Here is an 18713-nt window from a genome sequence, read left to right as displayed (position 1 = left end):
ACCTCCAACATTACCTTCAGCACTTGCCCCATGTTCACCTGAGCTACCTCCACTCTGTGGTCCACCTTACTCATGACGTCTAAGGCCTTCCCCGGCTGAGGCCAGGGACTAGGCTGCCTGAAGCTCAGGAAGTCTGCTGGCTCCTCCTCACACTCACTCACACTACACCTCCTGGGGGGACTGGCCTTCGCATCTACTGACTGTGTCTCAGTAAAGGAGATAGTCTAGACCACAGGACTGCCACTCTCTCACCCTCACAGCTCCGTGGCATTCACCACGTGGTCGAAGGGGCTGACTGGACCATGCCCAGCGAACATGCCCACTGAGGTACAAGGAGCATGCACAGTGAGATGGGTGCCTGCCTTGTAGGCTGTGGTACCCTGCCTCACTGCATCCTCCACTTCCTCCAAGGTATCCACTAAGGACTCTGGAATCCATCCTTTTTGGGCAGTTAGTTCCATATGCTCTAAGGATTCAAATACCTCAAATAGTGTCCCCCTTCATAACTCACTCCGTGTTCACTAGGCCATCCTCCCCTCTATGGCCCTCTTTCTTCCCTTATCCAGCACCCCCAAGGGGTGCACCACTGCCTGTTAGGAGGACAACAACCTCAAGACCCTTCCCCCTAGGAGGCTATAGACTGCGCCCAAGGGCTCCTCCTCACACTCACTCACACTTAAACCTCTGGGACAACTGATCTGACAGCAAGGCACATGGGCAACAAGGGGGTACACACAGAGTCAGGCACATGCAGGGCCAGCCAGGGTTTTCCCGCTGTCCCCAGACCCACATCCACAGGCTGTTTCCAGTAGAAAGAAAATGACTTAAGATATCTTTTTTTTTCATCTCTTGCCAAACCATTCTCAGGGGTCCCATGGAAACCTCTCCACATGAACCTTACGGTCCAGGAAGCTTGTTTCACAACATAGATCATGGAAAACCCTGACAGATATAATTTCCACAAGCATTTGAACAACAGGCACCCCCATCTCTTCTGCTCTCCCTTGTATGGCTACTGCTAGAATCTTGATAAACACCAGTCCCAGGATCCCTTGCAGAGGGTGGTGTGCCACAGATTCCCAGGTGATGCTAATAATATGCACCTCTTAAAAGATTTGGGAAGTAGAAGTCATTTTCTTATTTTACCCCAAAATGGTCAAAGGTGTGAATGGTCAACATGGGAATGTTTGGGCAGGTGTGAATGGTGAATCTGCAAATGCTTGGGAGGCGTGAATGGTAAATGGAATGTTTGGGCAGGTGTGAGTGGTGAACATGTGAATGCTTAAGCAGGTGTGAAAGGTAAATGTGGGAATGTTTGGGAAGGTGTGAATGGTGAATGCCAGAATATTTGGGCAGGTGTGAATGGTGAATGTGTGAGTGTTTGCAGTGGCTTCCAGATTCTCCTACTAATCATCTGCCTCAGGACTTCAAGGGGCTGATACATTTGGCAGACATTTCCTGCAGTTGCCTGAACAGGCATATTTCACTGTACTCCAAATCTAGTATGATTTCCACAATATCTGTGTATTTTATGAGACTTGATTATTCTTCTGTACTATTTTTTTACTGATGCTGAACATATATAATTGAATAACAAAAGATTTCATGATAAGAAATTTCCAATACTGTAATACTCTCACAAAATGCCTCATTCAAATTGAGGAGGGGTTTTGGCATTTTGTGAGAGTATTATAGTATTGGAAACAGGATGAGAGTGAAAGTGAGAAGTAATTCTCTCTTGGTCATGAACTTAAGGCAAAATAATTCAGGTTTTGAAGTTTTCTCATCACCACTCAGTTGCTCAGATATAGACATAATTACATGGTTATTACACTAGTAGAAGAAGCAGGAGTGCTAGCTTATAAAATAGATACGATAACACCTCCACAAGGGCGCTAAAAGTATTTCTATTCATTGTTAAGGCTGCCATCAAAAACTACCACCAAGTGGGTGGCTTAAACAACAGACATATATTTTCTCACAATTCTGGAGGCTACACATCTGAGATCAAGGTGTCAGCAGAATTGGTTTCTTCTAAGGCCTCCCTCCTTGCCTTGTAGGCAGCCGTTTTCTCCTGGTGTCCGCCTTAGTCCTCCCTCTGTACGTGTGTGTCATCATTTCCTCTTTTTATAAGGACACCAGGCAAATTGCCTTAGGGTCAACTCTAATGACCCCATTTCACTTAATTACCTCTTTAAAGACCCCACCTATCTCAAATACAGTTACATTCTGTGGCACTAGGAGTTCAGACTTTGCCATATGAATTTTGAGCAGACACAACTCAGCCTATAACAGTATGACTGTTAGTTTTATATTAATACTGTTTATTTTTGAGACATAGTGATTCATTTAAAGGACAGAAGCAATCTGCTGGAAATTATCAGAGGTTCCCAAACCCAGTCTACCCGTGTCTGCCCTAGCATTCTCTGTTGCCCTTCTACATACAACGCTCTTAACTGAAGCCAGCCCCTCACCTCAGCTCAGGATCCATACCCCCCACCTTCCCAAGGGCTTTGCTCCTGCAGTGATCACTCCCCTCTCCTGAACCATCAATGGCTCCCTCGATATTGGATCATTCCCAAAGCTAAGGGGGAAGCTCACTTTCTTCTCCCATGTCCTTCTGTAGGTACTAACATGTTTATCTGCTGCCCTTCAAAGGAAAACTGCCACAACTTATACAACTGACTTCATTGGAGTCAATTTTCAAAATTATCTAGAAAGGAAAATGAACCAGAACAGCCAAAACCATTCTGAAGTATAACTTTGGGGAACTCACACTACCTAATATCAAGAGTCACGTTAATTCTATAGTAATCCAGAGAATGTGGTACGGGGGAAAAAAAATCAACAGATCAGCAGGGAGTCGAGCAATGGACTCACAGACATGATAAACTGATTTTCAGAAAAGGCACAAAGGCAACGGAGAAATTATCTTTTCGAGAAATTGTCTTGTTTTACTCCTACTGCTTGGCCACCACATTCATTGTTTTTATCCCCCTGGGTCCCTTCCCTGTGTTTCTCCTTTGCATTTCAGCTGCTCTTCTGTTGAAGGGTCTTCTGTAAAGATGCCCCACTTCCCGCCGCCACCAACAGTGTGACAGCCTCTACAGCAAGTACCATGTGTTGTTGGTTGGTCTTCTCATTTCCAGCATCCAAGACATTTCCTATAACATGGCAGTCATCAATGCATATCTATTGAATTAAATTATCAGTCTTTTGTAATGACCCTAACAGAAAAGCACCCCCTCTATTTAGGAGTCATTATTGGATATGGTATGTTTCTAGGCACCTTACATATGGTTTTGTGTCAGACACTATAGGGCAAAGGCTCTGCCATGGTGTCTTGGAGATCTTGCAGGTCACCACATAGGACATGTAGGCAAAGCCAGACTGCAGGCTAACCTGAGTGTTGGAAGAATATCTGGATTCCTTTTGTTGCAAGGAGAGACAGGAAGTGTGGTAGGAGCTGCCACAGGTATTTTCTCACCAGCTCCCTATCTGGTTGGAGGTTGATACAAGACCATTCTTTATCCATTTCCCTAGTTTCCGTTAAATACGGGCCTTTCCTCATCTTAGGGTACAACTGTGGAGTATAAAATTGCTCACTGCCTTGGGGTACAGCTGTGGGCTCCTCACAGGCAGAGAGACCCACCTGTGCTGTCATTGTATACCTCCGATTCAGTGTCATACTGTGGGACTAGGGACACAGTGCTGACACAATGCTGACCTTGCTTTTACTTTGTCTGCAATCAATCAACCATTTGGACACATTTAGGCTCATTTTCTTATTGGCCAAATCTACGGATGTGTGACAAGCCAAACTAACAACTGCAGTGGTGATCCTTGCGACCCTGTTAGCTACCCCAGGGCTGCTTAGGGACTGCTTGAACACTTGACACACTATTGTGTTGTGTGGTATTGGCTGACCAGAAGGACTTATTCTTCATGGCATCACACACAGCAAAGCACAGTGTTCGGCACATTCTATTGACTTAGGGTTGGCCTTGTCAGACTGCGTTTATTTACAAACCAACTTTAGAATTGATGCCATGTCTGACACCAGCTGCCCCGGTTTTTAATTAACATATTTATTTAAATTAAGTAAGTCTCAGAAGTCAAATTCATTTAAAAAGGTAACTTGATACCTCTACTTGAAATTTAAGAACAGTTATTACTAAACATGTGATTGTAAAGGCAAAGGGAATGAAAAAAAATGAAATTTTAAAATAAGAAAAGAAATATAACAAACCAAATTTATCTACAATAATAAATACATATGGCCTAATCCATATGTTATTTCATTTATTCTTCATAACAAGTATTTAGTGTAAGTATTCTAATTTCTACTTTAGAAATGGGGACACTGCCCCACAGATTATAATATCTTGCCCACCCTCTCATGGCCAGTGTGTAAGAAGCAGGATGGAATCCCATGGGTATTTCATGCCATAGCCTGTAAGGAGACAGTGTAGGTAGGACCCAAGTCATTTTGCTTCATCAAGTTGCCCTGGTTGCTTTTCCCTTTCTTCTGCAGAGGCCCTAATTCTTTCATCCAGCTCTATAGCCTAGGGACTTCTCACATATTTTGTGGCAAGTGGAACACTCTTAGAAAAGATGCAGATGAGGGGACACATAGGGTGAGGTATGTAGGAAGGGGCAGGGAGTTTCCATGGCCTCTATGGGCATGCTACTCTCCATGTGTTCAGCTAGCCAGAAGCTCTCTGAACCGTGTCCTCTTGGGTTTCATGGAGGTTTTCATTATGTAGGCATGACTGATTAAACTGTTGGCTTGCCATTGGTGAACAACTTAACCTTCAGCCCCAACCTTCCCTGAAGTTTGGGCATAGGGCTGAAAGTCCCAACCCTCTAATTCCCCATCCTAGAGCTCCTAGAGGCTGCCAGTCATCAGCCAACTCACTAGCATACAAAAAGACATCACTTTGTAGGAGTTGTATGCCAGTAAGCACAGTCGAGGACCAAATATATATTTCACCATACCTCGCTTGTGTATCAGCTAACTCAGAATACAAAATATCAAAAATGATACTTTTTTTTGAAACAGAGTCTTGCTCTGTCATGGAGGTTGGAGTTGCAGTGGCATGAACATGACTACCAGCATCCTCGACCACCTGGGCTCAAAGGATCCTCCCACCTATGCCTCCAGAGTAACTGGAACTATAGTTTCATTCATTCATTCATTCATTCATTCATTCATTCATTCATTCATTCATTCATTGTAGTAGAAAGGGATTCCTATGTTCCCCGGACTGATGTCACTTTCCTGAGCTCTAGCAATCCTCCTACCTCAGCATCCCAATGTACTGGGATTACAGGTGTTAGTCATTGCACCTGGCCACAATTTTCAATAGTATCAAAATACCTAGGAATGAAATTAACAGAAGAGGCTGGGCATGGTGGCTCATGCCTGTAATCCCAGCACTTTGGGAGGTCAAGACAGGCAGATCACGAGGTCAGGAGATTGAGACCATCCTGGCCAACATGGTGAAACCCCGTCTCTACTAAAAATGCAAAAATTAGCCATGTGTGGTGGCATGCGCCTGTAGTCCCAGCTAGTCAGGAGGCTGAGGCAGGAGAATTACTTGAACCCAGGAGGCGGAGGTTGCAGTGAGCCAAGATCATGCCACTGCACTCCAGTGTGGTGACAGAGCAAAATTCCATCTAAGAAAGAAAAAGAAAGAAAGAAAGAAAAAGAAAGAAAGAAAGAAAGAAAGAAAGAAAGAAAGAAAGAGAGAGAAATTAACAGAAGATGTGCAAGACTTCTTTGGAGAAAAGCTTAAAACTTTAATAAGATATTTTAAAGTAAAATATCTAATATAAAAACAGTTTGTGTTGTTTCAGCTCATCTTCCTTTAAATCTGTGATTTCCCTTCACATGTATAGAAACATAACAGGTGGAACATTACTAGCAGAACTGTATTTAGATCACACTAAGATATGCAAATGACACCAAAGTTTTTGTTTCTTACAGTGGACTAAGACCATTATCCCAAGAGTCATCCTCTGGCTTACATTCAGTTAGACCTCTGTGGAGACTTTGGAGATAAACTTCTAAACATATACATCATTAATATTTTTTAAACACACCCTGCTTTTTTTTTTTATTCATTAAATGTTTTGGTTTATATTTTTATTTTTATTATTGTACTTTAAGTTCTAGGGTACCTGTACACAACGTGCAGTTTTGTTACATATGTATACATGTGCCATGTTTGTGTGCTGTACCCATTAACTCGTCATTTACATTAGATATATCTCCTAATGCTATTCCTCCCCCCATCCCCTCCCCACAATAGGACCTGGTGTGTGATGTTCCCCTTCCCGTGTCCAAGTGAGCTCATTGTTCAATTCCCACCTATGAGTGAGAACATGCGGTGTTTGGTTTACTGTTCTTGTGATAGTTTGCTGAGAATGATGGTTTCCAGCTGCATCCATGTCCCTACAAAGGACACAAACTCATCCTTTTTTATGGCTGCACAGTATTCCATGGTGTATATGTGCCACATTTTCTTAATCCATTATTGTCACTGATGGACATTTGGGTTGATTCCAAGTCTTTGCTATTGTGAATAGTGCCCCAGTGAACATATGTGTGCATGTGTCTTTATAGCAGCATGACTTATAATCCTTTGGGTATATCCCCAGTAATGGGATGGCTGGGTCAAATGGTATTTCTAGTTCTAGATCCTTGAGGAATCACCCCACTGTCTTCCACAATGGTTGAACTAGTTTACAGTCCCACCAACAGTGTAAATGTGTTCCTATTTCTCCACATCCTCTCCAGCACTTGTTGTTTCCTGACTTTTTAATGCTCGCCATTCTAACTGGTGTGAGATGGTATCTCATTGTGGTTTTGATTTGCATTTCTCTGATGGTGAGTGATGATCAGCATTTTTTCATGTATCTGTTGGCTGTATGAATGTCTTCTTTTGAGAAGTGTCTGTTCATATCCTTTGCCCACTTTTTCATGGGATTGTTTGCTTTTTTCTTGTAAACTTGATTGAGTTCTTTATAGGTTCTGGATATTAGCCCTTTGTCAGATGAGTAGATTGCAAAAATTTTCTCCCATTGTGTAGGTTGCCTGTTCACTCTGATGGTAGTTCTTTTGCTGTGCAGAAGCTCTTTAGTTTAATTAGATCCCATTTGTCAATTTTGGCTTTTGCTGCCGTTGCTTTTGGTGTTTTAGACATGAAGTCCTTGCCCATGCCTATGTCCTGAATGGTATTACCCAGGTTTTCTTCCAGGGTTTTTATGGTTTTAGGTCTAACATTTAAGTCTCTAATCCATCTTGAATTAATTTTCATATAAGGAGTAAGGAAAGGATCCAGTTTCAGCTTTCTACTTATGGCTAGCCAATTTTCCCAGTACCATTTATTAAATAGGGAATCCTTTCCCCATTTCTTGTTTTTCTCAGGTTTGTCAAAGATGAGATGGTTGTAGATGTGTGGTATTATTTCTGAGGGCTCTGTTCTGTTCCATTGGTCTATATCTCCGTTTTGGTACCAGTACCATGCTGTTTTGGTTACTGTAGACTTGTAGTATAGTTTTAAGTCAGGTAGCAGGATGCCTCCAGCTTTGTTCTTTTGGCTTAGGATTGTCTTGGCAATGTGGGCTCTTTTTTGATTCCATATGAACTTTAAAGCAGTTTTTTCCAATTCTGTGAAGAAAGTCATTGGTAGCTTAATGGGGATGGCATTGAATCTATAAATTTCCTTGGGCAGTATGGCCATTTTCACAATATTGATTGTTCCTATCCATGAGCATGGTATGTTCTTCCATTTGTTTGACACACACTCTGCTTTCTAGTGCTACAAGAAAACCAAAAGACAGTCCAAGGTCAGAACACATTAAATCAAGTGGACCTCTTAAAAAGGGATTTAATGTAGAAAGCAAAAACTGTGCATAATTTTACTAAAAATATAACCAACACACGCAAAAAATCTAAGAAACAAAGGAATTTATAAAAAATGTATAATTTAATATTTTGGCTTGAAACTATGGTCTGGATGTCTAATAGGCTCCTGGAAATAGTATGAAAACTATCTTTTAAGAAAAGAGTTAATGTCACATTAAGAGCTGCATATGAGTGGTGAATAGAAAGGACAGTATCTCATTTGTTTTTTTCGATATTGTGCAAAAGTGAAAAAATGTTACTTTGGGTTAGTTTACCCTTCTGTAGATATTAAGGTGTGGCAAACATCTGTCCCCAGTTTTCACCTATAGTTGTGATGTTAATACAAATATCTCTTTTTACACTTGAAAAATTCCCCTTTGTATAATTAATTATATGATCACATTAGTTTTAATCTATCATTATCATTATTGATATCAAAATATGAAAGAGGTATATATCATGAACAGTATGGCACGAAAAAAAGAAATGAAGAGGGAAATGGAGACATAGAGGAAGACATCTAGAATAACTAAATATTTGTGTTTAAAAGTAAATGGTATCCAGGGACAACTGGCAAATTTCACAAGTTCATGCAGTCTTTGTGATGAATAGATATTCAGGTACTACTGGGATATATTTAATAATGTATGCATTCCTAGCTTGTCAACCATTTCACCTACATTCTGAAAATATTAGAGTTTAAGGATGTATTCACTTTCAGCTGGGTGTGGTGGCTCACATCTGTAATCCCAGAGCTTTGGGAGGCCAAGGCAAGTGGATCACCTGAGGTCAGGAGTTAAAGAACAGCTTGTCCAACATGGCGAAACCCCGTCTCTACTAAAAATACAAAAAATAGTCAGGCATGGTGGTGCGTGCCTGTACTCCCAGCTACTCAGGAGGCTGAGGCAAGAGAATCACTTGAACCCAGGAAGCGGAGGTTGCAGTCAGCCAAGATCACGCCGCCGCACTCCGGCCTGGGTGAGAGAGCGAGACTCTATCTCAAAAGCAAAACAAAACAAAAGAATGTATTTACTTTCAGTTATACTATATATTCAATATCTGTGTCTTCTTCGTATTCTGTATTGTGCTTTTCCCATTTTCTTCAAGACTGAATGGGAAACAAATAGGTAGTCTATTCATAGCTATTTTTAAAATAAACAATGTGTTAAATGTATTACTTTTGGATTAGTTTTCCTAATCCAAACTCCAGGTTCGTACTTGTCTGTTATTAAGTACCTCTTTCCTTTTCCATTAGATTTATTCTGTTGCTCTTTTATTATTATATTGCTTATTATTTTATCATGTAATTTGCTATCTATTCGAATAAGATGTGCAGTTAAGGCTATGATCTTCCTAAGAATACAACTGAGGCTTGTTCAATAGGTTCCTGAAAACTGTCTTTTAATGTAAATAGTTTAATGGAATTGTTCAGCAGGGCAGAGTAAAACATTTAGGTAATTTCTTCCCTAAACATGGAGTTCTTCCTTTAAATTCAGAAGCTCTTCTAATTAACAGTCAACAATTTATAAAAAGTATGTGTAAAAGATACTTATGTTGACTACTCAGGAATTAGTACATTATAGTCTTTGAACTTTAAGTCCTATCATCTGATGTCTCAAGGCAGAAACCTGTAATATGTAACCTACGATATGGTTAAAGGGGATTAAATCATATGTGTCTTTATTACACACAGTAGCTCATGAAGACTGACAGGAGAGCAAAAAGCATGCTTAGCACAGGCATCTTACACCCACCTTGAACATCACTGACCTACATGCATTCTCCCTACTTCATCGGCCACAGAAAGTAGACTGTCTCTTTCCATTTTATTATTCAGTCATTCAAGGCTTCACGGTGGGAAGGCTTTAAAATGCAATTATTATTTAAGAGCCAGATAATTCAGAATTTGACAAAATTCAAGAACACTCATTCAGGTCTCCATACTGAAAAACAAACATCAAGTAGGGTGCCTGCTCATTTTCTTAGGAGCAATGAAATCTCAGCTCAGATATTGTAATTGGACTGAAGCCGATTGTTAGGAAAAACAAATCATGTAAATTGGAATATCTTTCTATTCTCTCCAGCAGAACCAGAGCATGCAGAAATCAGCATTGAAACGGATTTTAATACATTTGATCTGCATTCGCCATTTTCAATAACAGCAAAGATGAGTGTAGAATTTATGGCATTTGTCCAGATTCTCACAAATTGTCATAGAGCTGCCACTAGAATCTCCTTCAGGGCTCAGCATATTTCACAAAGTGTGGTATTACAAATGCATTATGTATTTGTTAAAAGCAGAAATTAGAAAAGAATCTGAAAATTGTTAGCTGTTGGTTATACTCAGAAGTAAGAAAATGCTGTCATATTTGATGATTCAATATGACTTTGACCCAATTTGTGTCTGTATCTGAAAGCGTTTAAATCTTGCAGTCAGGCATTTGGGATCTGAAATACCTTTCAAAGAAAGTGTGTATTTGAACACTGTTATTAAAGTGGAAGTAATGTTATCTCTGTCTGATCAAAAGTATAACATGTAAAAAATAGAAATCACATAACTTTGTGTCTTAATGAATAACGCACTTGCTTCTGGCATTTTAAAGTGCTCTGCTTTTGGTAGAATCTTCCCCTTGACATCAGTACCATCTTCACATTCATCCCCAGTCTTTGACTGACACAGCTCCTGGAGATCAGCTTCCAGGTCAGGCACTAAAAAATACAAAGGTTATGAACTTGAGTAGAAAAACATGAAGTATAAATAAGGAAATAATAATATTCTATTCCACAGAGTTATGACATAAAAGCCTGTAGGTTAGTGTGATAATAAATGTGATGCAAAGATGTCACACCTTTGTTTTCCTGTATTATGAATTCCTATTTTATTTGTTTTTTAATACAGGATTTCACTCTGTCATCCAGGCTACAGTACAGGGGCGCAGTCTCAGGCGACTGCAGCCCTGACCTCCTGAGCTCAAGCGATCCCCCTGTCTCAGCCTTGTGAGTTGCTGAGACTACAGGCACATGCCACCACCAAGGCTAATTTTTGTATTTTTTTGGCAGAGAAAATTTTTTGGTGTTTCCCATGTTGCCCAGGCTAGTTCCTAACTCTCAGGGTCAAGGGACCCACCAGCCTTGGCCTTCCAAAGTGCTGGGATTGCAGGTGTAAGCCAATGTACCTGGCCTGAAATTTAATTTAAAATGACAATCTAAGGATAAATCACACTATACCTTCATTTCCTATACTTTGCAAGTGTGCATTATAAATAGCGAGTATCAACTGTGTAAGATACCTGAAGTTTGCTGCATGAATATCATTTTAATAATAACTCAAAGGTAATTTTCTGAAAGACTAGGTCAATGTATTCCTGAGCTTATGACAAAAACTTACAATTGTGATAACCATATCTTGTTGAGGAAATTTGAAAATTATTTGGCTAAAATTAATTAAAATTATGCTTAGGCCCAAAGGCCCTACATGTAGCTTTTCATAAATAAATCCCATTGAGAATATAGTACCAAAAACAAGAGGAAAATCACAGTCTTCCAATGAAAGTTCAGGAAATTGAGTGACAGAAAGTAATGAGTATTGTTGACAGTCATATTCTGGAAACCTCTTAACCATGAATTGCTAAAATAATCCATGGCCCAAATTCTGTCAACTTTAGCTTGAAAATGCTATCTGCTGAGGACACAATTTCTGTTTCACGATAATTTTATCATACTTTGAGTTTTCTAATTATAAAAGTATTTAGGCAACTTTTAAAAGTTCCTTAAAAAACATACTAATATACCTACGTGTATGCCAGTGTCCTGAATTATCCAACATATCCTTTTGCCAAACATACTTTCAAAATTATTGATCAAAGGGAACAGTGGCTGTCATTTATTGAGCCCTTTTCCGGAGTTGCTATCCTGCTTCACTGAATTGTGTTTTCTCCTGAGCCAATACCGAAGTACCTTACAGTACAGACACATTCGAGTATTAGGCATTTTAAGCAAAATAATTCACGTTTTGTAACAACGTAGATGGTAGGAAGAACACAGACCTTGGAATGTAATATGAATTCTGTCTCCATGACTCAAGCTTCCTGGTAAGCCTCAATCTCTGAGCGACCATTTCCTTTTTATAAAATGGGGTTAATATCCCTATGCAAATGGGCTTTATTCAGGGTGTTATAAGGTAGGGTGACTTGGCACTCTATATGCTATAAAAGGGTGCTTACAGCATTGTGGACACCATGGCTGAGCCAATCATGCAGCAACATTCTAAGAAGATCAAATTAATTAAGTGAAATAATGTATATTTTTATACATCAAATTAAACGGTTTCATCTGATTTAGCAAGGGATGTATTTTCAAGCATACACAATAAATCTTGAAAAAAATAGAAAATGTATTATATCCAGGGACTGCATGAAGTTGTAAACTATACTCTTCACTTTTCCAGCATACTTTGAGCAAATGTTTGAGATCCTTCCCTAACGTTTTCTTTCTTATTACTGGTCATGGCATAAGGCATGATGCACACATAGTCTTCCTTCCCCCCATAGACATTATTTCTTTCCTTTCCCAGCACCGTGAATCTCAGCTGCAACCTGATCATCTTCTCTCTTCTGATCAGCTGTAGGATCCCAACTTTCAGTGGGTGGCTTCTCTTCTTTAGGCTCTTCATCACTGGGTTCCTGGGACAAAGGGGAGGCGGTGTGTGTGCAGATAAAAAGTTTTGTTATTAATACATGTCCATAAAACAAATATACAGAATACACAGGTATTTCTAATCATAAGTCTAAAGACACTTCTCCAATACTATTCCATATACTTATTCTTCACAAAGTTACTCTTCCCAAAGAGAGGTTACTCTAAGACAGTTACCCTCAAAGGCTTTGGAAGCCATTTTAATCTATGTTGGGATGGATGTGTGCAATCTGTTATCAGTAAGCATGAGGAGGAAGTCATGGTGGGGAACACAAGATTATCCATGCAGGCAAAACCAGATTGTAATACTCTTGGATTAGTCTTTCCTTCATGAGATGCCATGATCATTTTTATCAACATGGAAGATCTTTATCAGTGTATCTATACTAGTTCAACAACACTATCACAAAATAAATTTCTGCTAATAAAAAACATCAAAATAATAAGGAACTCACAAGCATAGCCACAATCAGCTCAGGAGGCTGTAAACTTCTTCTTGGCCTAGGCCTATATGTTGATCTTCCTCGCCAACTCATATTTCACTCTGCAAACAGAATACTGTGATTGGGAAAGTGTGTTTGAGAGAATAGCTATATTTGACCACTTTCATGGCCAAATGTTAAATTTCAGTTTTTAAAAAAGTTCGGAAATAATTTGAAAGTAAGTCCCAGGGCAACTAGAAGTGTGTACATCTTCTGAATCGAATGCTTGTAAAGCCACTTAAGTTGGGCAATCTAGCAAAGCAATGTTTTAATGCTCGTGGCAAAAGATACAGGATATTTCCGATGAGATTTGGTTTCACAGCTGGATTCTCCATAGTGGAGACATTTAAGTTGATACAGCTAGAGAATTAAAACTGCAGTGACCACGGCTTTCGTCACACACCCATTTGTTTGGACAATTTCCCTCCCTAAAATCAAAGTTTTGTTGGAAAGCACAGTCCCGCCCATTCGAACCTCCAGGGTGGAGTTGAGAAGTTGCAACACATCGCTGGACGCTCCTCACTGGACACTTCTACTGGGAGCTCTACAGACCTCATGGTCGCGGTCATCAACTCATAGCATTCCCACTTCCCAGGCCCCTTTCTTACCGCCCACACAGCCCATTCCTGGGTCCCCACCAAGAAGTCTGGAATCTGTTCCGTTGGAAGTTCCAGGCACTTTCGGAACTCAGATACCTCCAACAGCACCCCCAGTATTCACCCCATCTTCATCTGGCTCCCCTTCACTCGGCGGCCCACTTTTCTTATGACGTAGAGGCTCTTCACCTCTGAGACCACAGACCACGCCGCCTGACCCTCTGGAAGCCCGCTCACTCCTCCTCACATTCACTCACATTTCAATTCCTGGGAGGACTGGCCTGCGGACCTACAGGCTGCGTCTCAGTAGGAGAGAAAGAGTCCAGACAGCTGGAACGCGACCCTCACACTCTCACAGTTCCCCAGCGGTCACCACGTGGGCAAAGGGGTCGAAGGAAAGATGCCAAGTGAACATGCGCACTGAGGCAGGTGTCCAAGGAGCATGCACACTGAAGTCGGTGCCTGCCTTGTGGGTTGCAGTGCCCCGCCTTGCCCCACCCCATCCCGCGTCACGCAGTCCTCCCTCCCCTCCCTGGTTCCCACTGAGGACTTTGGAATGCATAGTCTGTAAGCAGTTTCATATGCCTCGGGGACTCAAATACCACAGATAGTTTCCCCCTTCAAAACTCACTGCTTGTTTACCTGACCCTCCTCCCCTCTATGGTCCTTCTTCCTCTCTTATTCAGCATCCCCACCACGGCAAGGCCATGGCTGCATCGCTGCGTGTTAGAAGAACGGGGACCTCAAAGCCTTTCCACCTAGGAGGCCATGGACCGTGCCCGCAGGCTCCTCCTCACACTCACACTCACACTCACACTCAAACTTCTAGGACTACTGACCTGCAGACCTACTGGCTGACTCCCAGTCGGCAAGACAGAAGGAAGTCACGATGTCTCCTTGCACAGCTCTGCAGGGACAGAAGGCAGACAGTAAGGCGCATGGGCAACAAGGGACTTGGGCAGCAAGGGGCGTTCACACTGAGTCAGGCACATGCAAGGCCAGCCAGGGTTTTCCCACTGTCCCCAGATCAGAATCCCCAGTATGTTTGTAGTAGAAAGAAAGGGACTTAAGAGATATTTTTTCTCTCTCTCTTGCCCTACCATTCTCATGCATCCAGAAACTTTGGGAACAGAGAGTCCCATGTCACCCTTAGTAGTTGATGTGTCTCAGAAAGACCTTTTCTGACTGAAATAAAGTATTTTAATGCCTATATTTATACATGCTTTTTTTTTCAGACAGGGTGTTACTTTGTCACCCTGGCTGGTGGGCAATGGCATGACTTTACCTCACTGCAGCCTGGATCTCCTGGGCATAAGCAATACTCAAGACGCAGCCTCCCAAGTAGTTGGGACTACAGGTGTGTGCCACCATGCCCAGCTATTTTATTTATTTATTTACTTAGAGACAGAATCTGACTATGTTGTCCAGGCTGGTCTCAATTTCTGGGCTCAAGTGATCCTCCCACTTTGGCCAATTTTTATTCATGTTTTGATTAATCACTTCCTTCTCTAGTCTGAGGTTTTCTGCATGCTACCAATGAATTGAACCACTTCTGTGGACTAAATAAATTCACACCTCTTCCTTTTTTAGGTTGTACTATTGCACATTTTAATCTCTGGACTGGTAACTGATTTCCCTGAATACACCTGTAGGTCATTCAGACAGTGTATGGTTTAGAAATATGCATACATATGATATGGTTTGACTCTGTCCCCACCCAAATCTCTCCTTGAATTGTAGTTCCCATAATCCCCACGTGTCATGGAAAGGACCCTGTGAGAGGTAATGTAATCATGAGGGTGGTTACCTTCATGCTGTTGCCCGGATAGTGAGTAAGTTCTCACAAGATCTAATGGTTTTATAAGAGGCTTTTCCCCTTTTGCTCATTCTTCTCTCTCCTGCTGCCATGTGAAGAAGGATGTGTTTGCTTCCACTTCTTCCATGATTGTTAAGTTTCCAGAGGTCTCCCCAGCCCTGCAGAACTATGAGTCAATTAAACGTCTTTCCTTTATAAATTACACACTCTCATGTATGTCCATATAGCCGCGTGAGAACGGACTAATACAACATTGGTCCTAGGATTTAGACTTAGTCCTATTGTGACATGATGTACAGCAGTGGTGACTATGCTCATCATATACTCTACTCCCCAAATATCAGCCAAATAACCTGTTCATAAGACAGCGCTGACATTATTTGCATAAAGCTATAAGGTAGAGCACTACCTCCACAGAGGCACTAGTATGTCAGATGTGAAAGGGCTTTAGGTATATTTGTTCTGCTTTTCATGTCTGGTATAAAGTGGGTGTTTTAAAGTGGGCGATGGTTTGGTTAGAATTGGGTAGGAATGATAATGATTTAGGATTGGTGGACGCAACAAGACAAGACTTTTTAGGCAAGGGGTTCAAAGAGTTTTGGGATTGAAAAATGTCATTTGACACTTTTTACTGAGGAGCTGATAGGTCTTTCAGGCAATTGCTGAAAAGAACAATAACTTTTTTTTGAAACTTTTATTTTCCTAGGTAAGAGATTCCTGTATTAGCAAAATTATGATAATGAAGCCAGTGGAATATAAACTCTTGTTAATATAGGCAGTAAACTATGTCCATGACTCCTGTTCTTATTAATTTTATATTACCTAGCAGTTTGATGTGGGAAATAGTATATGGAAGGGAAGGACAGGAAGGTGGCCCTGATCAGAATGCAGCCTTTTATAAACAAATTAGGATATATTGTTGAACTAATATCTATATATTCTATCTAGTTGAGCTTCTTTTTTTTTTTTTTTTTTTTTTTTTCTTTTGAGACGGAGTCTCGCTCTGTTACCCCGACTGGAGTGCAGTGGCGCAATCTTTGGCTCACTGCAATATTTGCCTCTCAGGTTCAACTGATTTTCCTGCTTCAGCTTCACAAGTAGCTGGGATTAGAGGCATGTGCCACAATGCCTGGCTAATTTTTGTATTTTTAGTAGAGACGGGGTTTCACCATGTGGGCAAGACTGGTCTCGAAATCCTGACCTCAAGTGATCCACCCATCTCGACCTCCCAAAGTGCTGGGATTACAGGTGTGAGCAACATGCCTGGCCACAGCTGCACTCCTTTTTTTAATTACTATACTTTAAGTTCTAGGGTACATGTGCATAACGTGCAGGTTTGTTGCATATGTATACATGTGCCTTGTTGGTGTGCTGCATCCATTAACTCGTCATTTACATTAGGTATATCTCCTAATGCTATCCCTCCCCCCTCCCCCTCCCCACAATAGGACCCGGTGTGTGATGATCCCCTTCCTGTGTCCAAGTGATCTCATTGTTCAATTCCCACCTATGAGTGAGAACATGCAGTATTTGGTTTTCTGTTCTTGTGATAGTTTGCTGAGAATGATGGTTTCCAGCTGCATCCATGTCCCTACAAAGGACACAAACTCATCCTTTTTTATGGCTGCATAGTATTCCTTGGTGTATATGTGCCACATTTTCTTAATCCAGTCTGTCACTGATGGACATTTGGGTTGATTCCAAGTCTTTGCTATTGTGAATAGTGCCCCAGTGAATATATGTGTGCGTGTGTCTTTATAGCAGCATGACTTATAATCCTTTGGGTATATCCCCAGTAATGGGATGGCTGGGTCAAATGGTATTTCTAGTTCTAGATCCTTGAGGAATCGCCATACTGTTTTCCATAATGGTTGAACTAGTTTACAGTCCCACCAACAGTGTAAAAGTGTTCCTATTTCTCCACATCCTCTCCAGCACCTGTTGTTTCCTGATTTTTTAATGATTGCCATTCTAACTGATGTGAGATGGTATCTCATTGTGGTTTGATTTGCATTTTTCTGATGGCCAGTGATAATGAGCATTTTTTCATGTGTCTGTTGGCTGTATGAATGTCTTCTTTTGAAAAGTGTCTGTTCATATCCTTTGCCCACTTTTTGATGGGGTTGTTTGCTTTTTTCTTGTAAACTTGATTGAGTTCCTTATAGGTTCTGGATATTAGCCCTTTGTCAGATGAGTACATTGCAGAAATTTTCTCCCATTCTGTAGGTTGTCTGTTCACTCTGATGGTAGTTTCTTTTGCTGTGCAGAAGCTCTTTAGCTTAATTAGATCCCATTTGTCAATTTTGGCTTCTGTTGCCGTTGCTTTGGTGTTTTAGACATGAAGTCCTTGCCCAAGCCTATGTCCTGAATGGTATTACCTAGGTTTTCTTCTAGGGCTCTTATGGTTTTAGATCTAACATTTAAGTCTCTAATCCATCTTGAATTAATTTTCATTTAAGGAGTAAGGAAAGGATCCAGCTTCAGCTTTCTACTTACGGCTAGCCAATTTTCCCAGTACCATTTATTAAATAGGGAATTCTTTCCCTATTTCTTGTTTTTGTCAGGTTTGTCAAAGATCAGATGGCTGTAGATGTGTGGTATTATTTCTGAGAACTCTGTTCCGTTCCATTGGTCTGTATCTCTGTTTTGGTACAAGTACAATGCTGTTTTGGTTACTGTAGACTTGTAGTATAGTTTGAAGTCAGGTAGCATGATGCCTCCAGCTTTGTTCTTTTGACTTAGGATTGTCTTGGCAATGCAGGCTCATTTATGGTTCCATATGAACTTTAAAACAATTTATTCCAATTCTGTGAAGAAAGTGATTGGTAGCTGAATGGAGATGGCATTGAATCTATAAATTTCCTTGGGCAGTATGGCCATTTTCACGATATTGATTCTTCCTATCCATGAGCATGGTATGTTCTTCCATTTGTTTGTGTCCTCTTTTATTTCATTGAGCAGTGGTTTGTAGTTCTCCTTGAAGAGGTCCTTTACATCCCTTGTCAGTTGGATTCCTAGGTATTTTATTCTCTTTGAAGCAATTGTGAATGGAAGTTCATTCATGATTTGGCTCTCTGTTTGTCTGTTACTGGTGTATAAGAATGCCTGTGATTTTTGAACATTAATTTTGTATCCTGAGACTTTGCTGAAGTTGCTTATCAGCTTGAGGAGATTTTGGGCTGAGACAATGGGGTTTTCTAAATATACAATCA

General features: G+C 40.8%; 1 protein-coding gene across 1 annotated transcript; it reads right to left on the bottom strand.

Annotated features, from left to right (window-relative positions):
* Window positions 1–254: 254 nt before the first annotated feature.
* On the bottom strand, window positions 255–13143 carry LOC114674743 (X antigen family member 2). The gene is made up of 4 exons (XM_028841987.2): window positions 13063–13143; window positions 12489–12594; window positions 10496–10621; window positions 255–466 (listed from the first exon to the last, which is right to left on the bottom strand). Exons 1-4 carry the CDS (start codon window positions 13141–13143, stop codon window positions 255–257), a joined length of 525 nt encoding a protein of 174 aa, XP_028697820.2.
* Window positions 13144–18713: the final 5570 nt, after the last annotated feature.

Source organism: Macaca mulatta, chromosome X (genome assembly GCF_049350105.2).
Source record: "Macaca mulatta isolate MMU2019108-1 chromosome X, T2T-MMU8v2.0, whole genome shotgun sequence".
Lineage (NCBI taxonomy): Eukaryota > Metazoa > Chordata > Mammalia > Primates > Cercopithecidae > Macaca > Macaca mulatta.
Note: the sequence above shows the minus strand (reverse complement) of the source record. Positions and strands in the feature narration are given on the sequence as shown.

Coding starts and splice junctions, on each gene's coding strand:
- LOC114674743 (XM_028841987.2), bottom strand. CDS start 13,143: ATGAGTTGGCGAGGAAGATCAACATATAGGCCTAGGCCAAGAAGAAGT. Junction 10,622..12,488: donor GGTTGCAGCTGAGATTCACG/GTGCTGGGAAAG, acceptor TGTATTTTTTAG/TGCCTGACCTGGAAGCTGAT. Junction 467..10,495: donor CTTTAAAATGCCAGAAGCAA/GTGCGTTATTCA, acceptor TTGAATCCTTAG/AGCATATGGAACTAACTGCC.